Genomic DNA, 13618 nt, shown 5'->3' with positions numbered 1-13618 from the left:
AACTAGCGTTTTTATAGCCATTTTACTTTTCAAAGTTTCCCTGTGCTTCTAAATGGCTAATTAGCACAACCATTTTTAATGTGACTCAGGCTATCTTTCAAAGACTTTCCAGAAAGTAGCAAGCCACACCATGTGTGTTAAGAGGCGTTCATAAGGCTGGTGGCCATGTCTGAATTCCACCCACCCCCTTCAGTGCATAGTACTGTTGTGTCAATTGGCCTTAAAATACTTTTTTTAAAAAAAGATAGTTTAGCAGTGATAACAGTAGAAGAGGGTCAAAGGAGAGAGAGAGAGAGATACAATGAAGTAAAAGAGAGTCCAGAGAACCACTAGGGACCAGACAGTGGGTTGTAGCCAAATAAGTTCTGCTTAAGAGTAGACCCATTGATTGAAATGACCCTGTTAGCCATGCCTTGTAACTTAAATGAATTTACTCTGAGTAGGATTAGCTTTGACTCGAACCCACAATTCTGAAATCTTATCCACTAAACGTTAGAAATCCTTCTGAGCTTCATTCTGGAGTATGAAAGTTCATGTTTTGCATACATCCCTTTGCAGCCCTGAGGTTCTGTAACTTGTGGATTCATTAAAAAATAAATAAACAACCTTGGAAACTTAGTTTCTTGAGATCTTAGGTTGCATGTTTATGGAATAAAAAAGTGAACACCATGCAGCTTTGGCCTCCGAAGTGTCCTTGGCAGTGACATTAAATGACAAAAATAGTCAGTGGTGTTTAATCCATGAAGCTGTTGAGGAAGGGAAGGTACTACAATGTGCAAATAATTCTGTTGGGGCCACTCTCGTGTATCCTTCAAATAGTGTATTCTTGTGTGTTCCGGACAGCTCTGTGGTTCAGCCACCATCACCCTAATAAAGCTGCTTCTGTTCTCCTGGCTCCGTTGTCTTAACTTCTCCCTCTCTCCATCCAGATTTGCCAGCAACAAAAATCTCCACAGATGGGCTGGTTGGAGCACAGTGGCGTCTTTTGCTGCCATGCTACCACACGAGTTAGCTGACCTTTGTGGTAGTGTGACAGTAAAAGACGCTGCCGACTTGTGGAGATGTCAAGAGTTGCTGGCGATTCTGACATCTCTCCAGCTTGGCTGGCTGGTATGCAGCAAGAAATGCTACTATGTGCCAGCCAGCCAGTTGGTGATGTCAGTCACCAAGTAGATGGTTGTGAGTCGCGAAATGTGACGGGCAACCAGGGAATTTTGAACACTGGTTTTCAGGATAGGGTGGGGAACCTCTGGCCCAGAGGCCGAATGTGACCCTCCCAGGCCTATATTGGGCCCTCAAGATTTTCCCTGTGCCACACTATAATGCCTGTTGTGTGTGGAAGTGTTTGTATTTGTAAACCTCTGTCTGGCTTTTGCATGTCTGGAATGTAGCCTACTGTCCAAAAGTAAGAATCGTGTGTGGCTCCGTCCACATGCCCCTGGCCCTACTCACCACAGGCATGTAGTCCACAGAGGGTTGCCCATGTGAGCCTTCAGCTTTTCAGCTAAAGAAGCTTCTCCACCCCTGTTTTAAGGGGGGCGATGAAATACCAAGCATGAATAGAGATAGGTGTCCCAAAGAAGTTATTGGAAGCCAGACACTTAAAAAGAATACGCATTTCCAATGTTAAATAATGGCTTGTAACAGTAATGAAGAAAACAGTGGACAGTGGAGTTTTGGGAATTTTTGCATGGGATAAATTAAAAGATATTAACCACTGTTAAACAGCCATATTCATATTATTGGCATTGTTAGATTTAATATTGTACTTAAGTCTAGAAACAGTATCTATATATAAAAATGTTCAAGCTGGGTGTTTGTTGGCGAGAGCTTTGCTCCGTAACTGCTTGACCGATTCGTATCAAATTTGGAAACTACGCCACATTCCTATATGGGAGTGTTCTTAGCTACATGGGGTATACAAATGTCACACCCGTGCAAGGTAAAACCCCCTTTTTTGGACCTCAAAACTCAGCCAGCAGACCCTGCCGGGCATGCTGGGAAAAGAATGAACAGGAAAGGTAACGAAACATCGCCCTCCAGTGGCGGCTATACTGGTACTGCATCTCTTCTTCTGACGCCACTGCCACCATCCAGTGAAAAGGCAGATCACCCGTAAACGTTGATATTGCCTGGCAATCGCGCCTGCCATTTTCTGCCTCACCTCGCCCGGCTCAACAGCCAGGGAGAACGGAAAAAAAATTGCCTACAGAGATCCAGGGTGCAATAAAAGCTGCATCCATAATTTCCTCACTCACCTCGGCTGGTTTTCCGGCCTCACCGGACCTGCCAGACCCCGACTGGCCTTAAAGGCTGCTTTTCCGGCCTCCACCGTACCTGCCAGACCCCGACCGGCCTTAAAGGCCGCTTTCCCAGCCTCCACCGTACCTGCCAGACCCCGACCGGCCTTAAAGGCCGCTTTTCCGCCCTCCACTGTAGCCGCCAGACCCCAACTGGCCTTAAAGGCCGCTTTCTCGGCTTCCGCCGCTGATGCAGACCCGGAACATACAGACAATTGAGAAAAAATAACTCAAAAACTTAAATAGTACCAATGATAAGTAGTATACAAGAAGACAAAAACAAACGGGAAAACAGAAAATACCCAACCTGGACGTAAACGCGTAAACCTGTACAGAAAGGTACGATTTCTCTTTTATGCTGTATCTTCCTTTCCCATGTCACTAAATCACCCACAGCAACACGTGGCCGGGTCAACTAGTATGTCATAAAAACATGGAATATTTTATAAGTATTGCATATGTATGTACATGCCCCTACACGAATATTCTACAGTATTGTTTAAACTTTGAAATACTGTTTCAATATGTTTTTATTCAAGACTAATTCCAACTATTCATCTAAAAGAGTTTAGCTGTATTTCTTAGCACAATGGTAATAAACTGCACAAGAGCCATACATATTCTGCTCTGAAGAGGTTATCAGTTTTTGCCTTGATAAGGGAGCTCCTCTCCAAAAGTGTATCTTTTCAACAGCTAAAGAAGACAGTTGACTTGAACAGTAAACTGGATTGCTTATCATTGGTTTCTTTTGAAATCCCTGCTTTGTTTTGAAAACTGCTTGTTGGCATCTCAGGTTTATGTAGTTTTCTTAAAATAACTTCTTTCCCCAAGGCTATTCCAGAGTGATTATTATTATTCTTGCATGTTCAAATGCACCTGCTGCCTTGAGAGTTTTGGTTCTGCAAAAAATTGTTATGTTTTTGTGGTGAGCAGAAATCTTGGTTCCACTTTGGAAAGCAAAACAAAACTTAGAATATATTATGTACTAAAGAAAACAATGATAATCCTTTTTGTGAGGAGCATTTCTTGGGTCTTGAAGAATGCTGACATTTATAGCATTTACTTCTGCTGTTTTAGTTCCTCACGTCATCTTATATTTTAACAAACAGTAATATGAAATATCGTTAACATATATTTGTTTCCTATTGTAGGATAGTGGAGATTATCCACTTACCATGGCTGGTCCTCAATGGAAGAAATTTAAGTCAAGCTTTTGTGAGTTTATTGGAGTATTGGTCCGGCAGTGTCAATATAGTATCATATATGATGAATATATGATGGACACAGTCATTTCACTACTTACAGGACTATCAGACTCTCAAGTCAGGGCATTTCGACATACTAGCACACTGGCAGGTAAGCAGTCTTTATTGGGATGATTTTGTGTATTCTCTTTTTAATTCTTAAATGGCATCCTGAATAATGATTTCTCCCATATCTTATTGAATTTGCGTTGACTGATTCAGAAATCTGCAGTAAGCCAAAGAGAAAAACATAGTTTGATAAAATAGAACAAGGAGATATTTCTATTTGCCTTCCTTTAAAGTGGGAATAATCACAGTAAAATAAAATATATATTGGGCTATATCCAAAAACTCTGATGACCTCACTGGACTCCCTCCTGTATTACTGAATGTTAGCATGTGGATGCTTTGTTGTTTCTACCTTCTGAAATAAAGAAGATGCAACTGGAAAAAATGCCCTTGAGGATATGGTTCTCTGCCCTCTGGAGTTCTTCCCCTGGGAAAGCTTTTTGGTACCAGGCAAAGACATGGGATTTGATTGCTACCCACCCATAAAAAATAGGATAGAGTCTCTGAATAAAACAACAGAGGTGTATGTAATGAAAAGCATTTTTGAAAAGTTTAGGGTTATTTCAAATGGTTATGGAATAAGATACTATACTGTTGTAGGAAATATATTCCTGTTGTTAAATAAATGAAGACATTTCTTATTTATGCTAGTTTCTGTTTTATAAATTTACATACAAATGCACACATACATCTTCTATGTGTGCATGTGTTGATTGTAATTTAGAAAAATAAAATAAATTATTCATATGTTTGTACTGTAGTCATTGTAATGGGCCTGTTTTGCTATCTCCTCCAGTAAGGAAATAGAGATACAGAGGCATATCAAGATAGTGGTCCGTTAAGATCAATATAATCTAGGTTGCATGTAACCATCCTTTCCATTTCTGAATGAATCATTCAAATGGTGCATTCCTGTACAAGTCCACTAAGAAGTAAGTCCCCTTGAGTTCAGTGGGACTTACTGCCAAGTAAGTGTGTATAAGATTGCAGCCTTGTTTACATTGAGCAGTCTAATTTAAATGTACTATAGTGGTTTTGTCTCTATGTCTCATTTGGCAGTCTTGATAATGTCTTTATTTTTTAAAACACATGCACGCTAAGTGATTTTATCTTTCATACTTTTTAGCTATGAAACTGATGACTGCATTAGTGAATGTGGCATTAAACCTCAGCATTAACATGGACAATACACAACGGCAGTATGAAGCAGAACGAAATAAAATAATTGTAAAACGGGCTAATGATAGACTGGAGCTCTTGCTACAAAAAAGGAAAGAGGTTAGAGCCTTTGTCAATTATTTTAATTTCTAAAGATTTTGATGCAAAATGAGGTGTGCTGTCAATTGATTGTGAAATTTATCTTGCCATTGCTTAGTTATTGCAACATAAGAATAGCCTGCTAGATCAGGCCAATGAGCCATCTAGTCCAGCATCCTGCTCTCATAATGGCCAACCAGATGCTTGTGGGAAACCAGGGAGCAGAACATGAGTGCATGAGCACTCTCCTCTCCCAAGGTTTCCAGGAACTGGTATTTGGAAGCATTGTTGCCTCCGACTTTGGAGGTAGAGCATAGAAATCATGGCTAGTAGCCATTGACAGCCTCTTCTTCATGAATTTGTTTAATCTTTTAAAGTCTAATGCATCCAACACACCAGTATGGCATGCAATGGTGTTCACACACTCCAGTTTCTGGGGTGAAAATGATATTTTAATATGCAATTATTCTGTCTGGTAATCTTTTTTGAGAATTATTTCAGTTTTATAGACATATATTGTGTCAGTATATCTCTTAAAACTACAGTTTCTTCATTTGGCACTTAATGTATTTTTCAGCTCCAAGAAAATCAGGATGAAATAGAGAATATGATGAATGCAATTTTTAAAGGTGTATTTGTTCATAGATACAGGTGAGTTCAGTTGCTCTGTGCTATAGAATGTGCTAAGCTTTGCTTGTGATTATTTTATTTATTATATTTTACTTACTTTTCGATCCTCTTCTAGGGATGCAATAGCTGAAATAAGAGCAATCTGTATTGAAGAAATTGGGATTTGGATGAAAATGTATAGTGATGCATTTCTCAATGACAGCTATTTAAAATATGTGGGATGGACAATGCATGACAAGGTAAGGTGCTGTGTACCATTTATCCATTTTCAAGGTTTTCAGAATTAATTATTGAGAATAAAGCAGCAAAACCAAACAAAGTTAGTTTCAGTACAGGCACAACATTTTAAATATATATTATCTGCTGGTTTTAAGCAAAATGGAAAAATACAAAAGTTAAGTTACATGAATTACATTCCAAGATGTCTTTGAGTCAAAAGCATTTCACAAGTCGTTGCGTGTTGCTTGGGATCAAAGTGCCTGAATACACATGTTCATCAGGCTCTTTACATTGTGCCTTGTCAGTAGTGGTGCCATAACCCTGGAATGCTTTTTAGGAAGGCTGACTGGTGCCTACTTAAATGTTGTTAAATGTGTGGTGAGCCATAAACTATGGCTTATTGTGAATGAGCAATATGCTAGCACACACTGTCAAATCGCTCCTGCTGTACATCTCCCCTAGTGTGAGCATGAGCAATCAAGCAGGAACCTTGGTTTCTATCAATGTCTGAACCAGCACATGGTTTTCTTTCTTTATGAACTACAATCTGTGAAAATAAGGCTCTCGCTTTCCCAATTTCTAGTTTGTTTGGGAAACACAAACTACAAACTCTGCTTTGGATTATAGCTTGTTACCCTCACTCTGGAACGAGAGCAGCTGGAGCAATTGGCCAGCATGCAGTAGTGTGCTGTTCATTCACAGTAAGCCATGTTTATGGATTATCATGTTAGAATGCAGCCAGTAGTTGTTTGGATCCTAGTCACAATCATAGTGAGGAAGATTATATTCTTTCTGGGAATATTGCCTGTTTGATCAGGAAAGTGCTTGGTTATTAATATGACAGCAACAAACCAAGAACAGTAAAGACCTGCAGCATTAACTTTGATTTAGAATAGATGTGGAGCTGTTCAATCAATGAATGCAGCATATCATGTTGAAAAATGATATTTAAAGCCTACATGTGTTTGATCTTTTTCTTAGCAAGGGGAGGTAAGACTCAAATGTCTTACAGCTTTGCAAGGGCTTTATTATAATAAAGAACTGAATTCCAAATTGGAGCTCTTCACCAGTCGATTCAAGGTTAGTATTTTTAACTCTTTCATTTAAGCTAGCATTTTCTCTCTCTTTCATTTAAGCTAGCATTCCAGACTTTCCATTTTTAACACTAGTCGTTTTAAAACTTTGTTTCTCCCCATCAGGATAGAATTGTGTCTATGACTCTAGACAAAGAATATGATGTGGCAGTGCAAGCAATAAAACTACTTACTCTTGTTTTACAGTAAGTATTTCTGGCCAGTGTGTAATATAAACATGTGGAGTTAATTTATACATTTTGTTTACGTGTACTTTGACAAAGCTTTGAACATAGAATATCTGTTTTGCAGTGTCACTTTTATTATGTTGCTTATGGGGCTGAAAATTCATTTTTTTGGTTCAGTTTTTATCATGCTGGGATACTCTGCAGGTTTTTAAGTAGTTCTTGACAGCCATTTGTGCCAGAAAATGCCATGATTCCTTGATATATTTGTTTAAGAGCCCAAATTCTTGGGTGGGTTTTTTGTTCATGTCCACAGTGAGCAGCAGGACAGCCTAAATTGGCTTAGTGAGGTCACCTGTTCTGCTGTGGTAATTTTAAAAGCCCACTGATTTCATGGAAGTTATTTGTAGGTAGTGTAAGAATTCCTACAGCATCTTCCCCCAGTTTCCAAGCAGCTGCAGCTATCAACTACTTAGCAATCAACCGGATTCACCCTGTCTCCATTGTATCATTTTATTGCCAATTACATTTCATTATACTTGAATAAAAATGTCTGAGAGAATTTGGCCCATTTCCCACAGTGCAAATAATATTACATATAAAACTGCTGTAGTACTTGACCAGCCTTCCATTCATAACCAATTCTGGTAGCTATGGGGCATGTCAACTGTTAGTGGCAAAGATAACTCAACTTAGCTGTTAGCATTTACCGTATTTTCCAGCGTATAAGACGACTGGGTGTATAAGACGACCCCAACTTTTCCAGTTAAAATACAAAGTTTGAGATATACTCGACTGCAGATTCTTCACCCGGCGTATAAGACGACCCCCGACTTTTGAGAAGATTTTCTTGGATTAAAAAGTAGTCTTATACGCCAGAATATACAGTACTTCAGATCACTTACCATTTTTTATACAGCTGTTCACAAATTTAATAAGCAGCTAATGAAACTCAGTAAAATGAAACTAGTTATGCAACCTCTGAGCGGTTGGTATACATGGCTTTGGACTGCAATACCTCAAGGACCACCTCCCCCCATATGAACCAGTCTGGACCTTATAATCATCTGGGGCCTTCTTTGTGTTCCTTCTCTGTGAGAGGTCTGGAGGGTGACAAAACCATAATGGATTTTCTGGGTTGGCTCCCTGTTTGTGGAATGTTCTCCCCAGAGATGCTCACATAGCACCTTTGTTCCATAACTTTAGGCACCAAGCAAAAACATTCCTCTTCTTCCAGGCCTTTGGCTAATTAAACTATCTATGGCCTTTTAAACTGTGGGGTGGGTGTGTAGTGTTTTTATATGTTACTGTGATATGTATTTTTGTGCTTTTTTATATTGTAAACCTAGCTCTGCTAGGCTTTGTGGTTATTGTTTCTGTGCCTTTATTTTTGTCTGCATCGAAATGTTAGTCACTTTTGCTCCTTCTTTATTTTAATGTTAACACCAACATTGAATCTCTTGGTTCTTCCTTAATATTTTGGAATATATATTTTTTATTTTCATTTCTAGGAGTAGTGAAGAAGTCCTGACTGCAGAAGACTGTGAAAATGTCTACCACCTGGTTTACTCAGCCCATCGTCCAGTAGCTGTAGCAGCAGGAGAATTTCTTTATAAAAAGTAAGGCAGGATAATGTTTTTGTATAAGTACCACTTATGAAATAGTTAATGTTTTCTGTAATTAGCATACTATGGATATGTTTTAAACAAAGTCTCTCCTCATGAGGGAAGCGATAATTGAATGCAGTATAGTTGCTTCAGACTGTAGGAAGTTACACACACAAATATCACAACTAAGTTTTGTTTCTCTAGTTCCACCTGAGCACTAAATCTCAGTACTGTGCTATATACAGGGCTATGTCAGAGTCAGTTTCAACTGAATGGGGCTTGATAATGTTAAAGGGGATAAAGTTCTGGACCCCATTTGAAGTGCTCATTTTGAACTTTAAAGTCTCATACAGTTTAGGGTAAGTATGCCTGTTCACACTCTGTGGACATCATGTGCTTTTCACTGCATGCCACAGCTCTAGTAAATGGACAGCCTGAAAATCCAGGTGGTTTTTATATTTATGGTTCAGTTCAGACATAATGAGTTAAGGTTTTTTTCGTGTGATATCTGACTTGACAAATAACAGTTTATGGTTGATTAGCAAATTGGATGATCATAAACCAGGATTTGCAAACTAGTTTCCACTAACTATGGTTAGTGGAGTGCAGGAGGTATTATGCAGACTTAAGATGAGTATAGTTTTATGGAATTCAAAGCGTAATACAATAAAATACAATGTGTAAGAAACTAAAAAAGCAATTTGGACATCATTTGGGGGAAAGGGTTGTTTCCATTCCTGATCTGGAGGCAGTCTTCTACTTGGAAGTAAATCCCAACAGTTCAGTGGGGTTTCCTCCCAAGTAAAACATGCATGGATTAAGGACCTCAATGACTAAAGCCATTTGTGTGTGTGTAATAATACTGCTGCCCTGAGACATTCCATAGCAACTGCTGGTCACTGTAGGCCATGGGTAGGCAAAACTAAGGCCTGGGTGCCAGATCTGACCCAATTGCCTTCTAAATCCGGCCCGCGGACGGCCTGGGAATCAGCATGTTTTTACATGAGTAGAATGTGTCCTTTTATTTAAAATGCATCTCTGAGTTATTTGTGGAGCATAGGAATTGGTTCATTTTTTTCCTTCAAAATATAGTCATCCCCCCACAAGGTCTGAGGGGGGGGGTCTGCTGAAAAAGTTTGCTGACCCCTGGTAGGCCAGTGGTGTGCAAACTTTTTTCAAAGAGGGCCAGAAGTGAAGGGCCGTGAGGGTCAACCAAAGTTGTTGAGCTTTTTTTTTTTTAGGATTTTACCCCAGGAAGTAAACTGCCACAGGAGCCAGTTAAAACCATCTGACAGGCCAGATTAGGTCCCTGAAAAGGACTTTGGACATGCCTGGTGTAGGCAGTACTGAGGTAGACAGAGCAATGAGTCTGACTTGGTATAAGGCACCTTCTTGTGTTTCTGTTTCAGAGGGACTGTTTCAGAGGGCCAACAGCATCTTTTTTTGCACCTAGAAGGACCTTGGTTCAACTCCATGCTTTGGTTAGAGCATGGTGGTGATAATGCCATGGTTGCATGTTCAGTCCCCATATGGGACAGCTGCATATTCTTGCATTGCAGGGTTGGACTAGATGATCCTCAGGGTTACTTCCAACTCCCCAATTCCATGATTCTAAGTATGCAAGCATTTGCACTCCTGCTATACTAACCCAACACACACATATTTAAACTAGGCCACTGAGTGTTCAACTCACCAGAGGCGAGTGCCTTAGCTTTTGCCTCACAGAACAGAAAGTAGAAGTTGGAAAATGTGTCCCCTTTTTTGTTCTTCAAAATGTGGCAACCCTATTATAGGCAACCCTTCCATAGTGATAGAGGAATTCCCCTTCCTCTTCTGCCCCCTACGTTTCCCCCTCCCCCATCTATCTCAGAGGGTCCCTCAACCCACTGGAGCAGATTTTGGGGTGCATTGGTGGCAGCAAGGAAAATGATAAATAAAATGTATCACGTGTGCAAGTGGAAGTTCACTGCATCAGTAAGGTAAAGGTAAAGGGACCCCTGACCATTAGGTCCAGTCGTGTCTGACTCTGGGGTTGCGGCGCTCATCTCGCATTACTGGCCGAGGGAGCCGGCGTACAGCTTCCGGGTCATGTGGCCAGCATGACTAAGCCGCTTCTGGTGAACCAGAGCAGCACACGGAAACGCCGTTTACCTTCCCACTGGAGCAGTACCACAATTGGATATTGTCTATAAAAGAGCAAACTTTTACCTGTTAATAATAGTTAACTGTTGCTCTTGAAAACATCATCTGTCTAGTAAATGCATATGCAGCAATAAATGTCTGGTGCTTGTTTTTTTTGTTCCCTTGCTTTGAAAGGCTTTTTAGTCGTAGAGACCCTGAAGAGGATGGAATTCTTAAAAGACGGGGGAGACAAGGTCCAAATGCTAACCTTGTCAAGACTTTAGTATTTTTCTTTTTGGAAAGTGAGGTATGTTTATGAGTAACTTGTTCATTTTATAGAACTATAGTTAAGATAAATGCTTGATTTTTATGGTGATTTCTTCCTGAAGAGCATACCAGGCATTCAAGACTTTCTGAATAGTAAGAAGTGTCTTACCCAGTTTTGCCCCAGTTCATTTTATATACAATGGTACCTCGGGTTACAAACGCTTCGGGTTACAAATTCTGCTAACCTGGAAGTAGTTGCTCCAAGTTGTGAACTTTGCCCCAGGATGAGAACGGAAATTGCGGTGCGGTGGCGGCATCTGGAGGCCCCATTAGTGAAAGCGCGCCTCAGGTTAAGAACGGTTTCGGGTTAAGAATGGACCTCCAGAACGAATTAAGTTCGTAATCCGAGGTACCACTGTATCTGTTGAATTTTTTTTTTTTAAACTAGGATGTCTTTACAAATCTGTTATTAAAGAGATTATTTCTTTTACTATAGAGGTAGTTTTTGATAATTAAACAGCTGCCTAGAGTGAGGCCGAGGCCTATATTTTTTTGGCTACACTAATTAGTGGGAAATGAGTTCATGAAAAGTTTTGGCTACTCTGTTAAGAGTATGAATATAAACAATATGGCCAGGAAGATTGAACTCATAGGCCAACTTTCCTTTGCTCTTCTGTGCACCTCCAAATCTCTCCCTTTATGATTTGCTGACACTGTTTAGCATTGACAGTTTTGATAATAGAAGCATGAGGGGAGAAGAAGAGTCATCTGATTTGAGGTTCTTTGAGTGTTTTGCTGCGATTAGATCTTTCAAATAACCATGACTGTCACTGTCAATTAAAATGCAGCACACATTTCTGAATAAGTAAACCAGTTCAGGATGCTTAAATACACTTGTTTCAAGGGGTCATCATAGTAACTGCAAACAAGTAACAAAACATTTTCCTGGTTAATTGCCCATAATTCTGTTCAATATTAACACCTCCCTTTGAAATTATAAATAACAGGAATTAGTACTGGCTCTTTCACAGCTTCAACAACAGTAGGGCTTTTTCTAACCATTGGGGTATACATATTAACTAGTTTTCCTGAGACAAAATGTTAAATACAGTTGAATCTTTTTTAGTTACATGAGCATGCTGCTTACTTGGTGGACAGCATGTGGGATTGTGCCACTGACCTCTTGAAGGACTGGGAATGTATGAATAGTCTTCTGTTGGAGGAGCCACTCAATGGAGAAGAACGTAAGATTTCACTGTATTCTTCAGCATCAAACTTTTTTATAAGAAGATTTTATAGTCTGGTTGGGAAGGGGTTTTGAGCTTGGAGAGGTTTCCTTTCTCATGGAAGAGAAAGGGAAGCTCTTTTGTGTACGGAAATCTGGATTGCAACCATTGGTTAGCAATAGTCCATATGTCTTGCAGTCCATAGGTCAGTTTGGTCCTATGCATATTTCCTTGGAATGTACTCTTGGATGGGGCATGCTCGTTATGAAGCAGAGTTTGTAGCCTAAATCTGTTGAATTTTTGTTGTTGTCTTCAACTTGGGGATCAAATGAAATATGTATATGTTTAATAAGCACGCTCTCCAGAGAACTATAGACTGGATCTTGCAGTGATGAGGAGCAAAATCAACTTTCCCTTGTTCACTCATCGTGATTTTTTAGTATACAAAGTTAACCCCCTCCCCTTCATAGTCAAACTAGCAAGTGTGTTTTAATAAACAAACAGATGTCTGGTTGCTCCTTAGTTTTTCTGTATTGGTATTGTGCTTGTAGGAATAGTGCCATCTTGCAGATTTATACTGAAGCATCATCCCTGATAATTTTATTAAACATTTGAAATTAATGCTAAATCAGTACCTTGAGTTAATTCTGCAGATCAGTACCCTTGCTCCTGCTTTGTTCTTAACATGTGAATCTCCCATTTACTTTATTCTGTAAAAATAATACTGCTGTTTTCTTAAAGAAAGCATTAAAATGCAAATACAGCCTTGAATGTAGTACAAAAACTGTAAAACATTACTATTACTTCCAAACCTGAATTCAAACTCATAATTGTACGCATTTGTTGTTTTCTACTTAAACTTGATGCCCCAGTTGCAAGTTTAAGCTATTTACATAATTCCAGTAGAAAACCTTTACTACTTATATCTAAGCCTTCATAAGCAGGTATGCTCTTAGGAAAAATGAGTTGAAATATTTTGATATTTTTTATAATTTCAGCTTTAACAGACAAACAGGAAAGTGCACTAATTGAAATAATGCTGTGTACAATTAGACAAGCAGCTGAATGTCATCCGCCTGTAGGAAGAGGCTCAGGAAAGCGGGTATGGTTTTGTTTTTGTAAACTTATAGTATGGCAGTAGTGCTGAATTCATTCTCATATTTGATTTTAATAATAAGGCTTTCTAGCAAATGAAAAACTGTGTTGGTAATTCTTCACATATGTTGTGACAGATGGGTGTAATACAATGTCAGTAATGTTGCATTGTTAAAATACGTATCAAAAGACCCTATAGTTCAAAACATATGTGTTGTGTCCCAAAAGCCTTTTAACTTTCATTGGATTATTACGTTTTTTCAGAAGTAAGATGTGCTGATTGGAAGATGCACCCATAGCCTAGTGTACATGTTAGTGAAAGTAT

General features: G+C 39.3%; 1 protein-coding gene across 3 annotated transcripts in view; it reads left to right on the top strand.

The window, feature by feature from the left end:
- Positions 1–13618, top strand: part of STAG2 (stromal antigen 2) — a 68952-nt gene that overhangs the window by 32040 nt on the left and 23294 nt on the right. For all 3 annotated transcript variants that reach the window (XM_033137807.1, XM_033137808.1, XM_033137809.1), the window contains 10 exons: positions 3452–3656; positions 4740–4891; positions 5448–5521; positions 5616–5739; positions 6701–6799; positions 6919–6998; positions 8489–8596; positions 10901–11012; positions 12099–12216; positions 13197–13300. In XM_033137807.1, coding sequence (XP_032993698.1) covers positions 3452–3656; positions 4740–4891; positions 5448–5521; positions 5616–5739; positions 6701–6799; positions 6919–6998; positions 8489–8596; positions 10901–11012; positions 12099–12216; positions 13197–13300 — 1176 coding nt within the window. The remainder of the gene's footprint in view (positions 1–3451; positions 3657–4739; positions 4892–5447; positions 5522–5615; positions 5740–6700; positions 6800–6918; positions 6999–8488; positions 8597–10900; positions 11013–12098; positions 12217–13196; positions 13301–13618) is intronic.

This window comes from Lacerta agilis, chromosome Z, assembly GCF_009819535.1.
Source record: "Lacerta agilis isolate rLacAgi1 chromosome Z, rLacAgi1.pri, whole genome shotgun sequence".
NCBI classification, from domain to species: domain Eukaryota; kingdom Metazoa; phylum Chordata; class Lepidosauria; order Squamata; family Lacertidae; genus Lacerta; species Lacerta agilis.
Note: the sequence above shows the minus strand (reverse complement) of the source record. Positions and strands in the feature narration are given on the sequence as shown.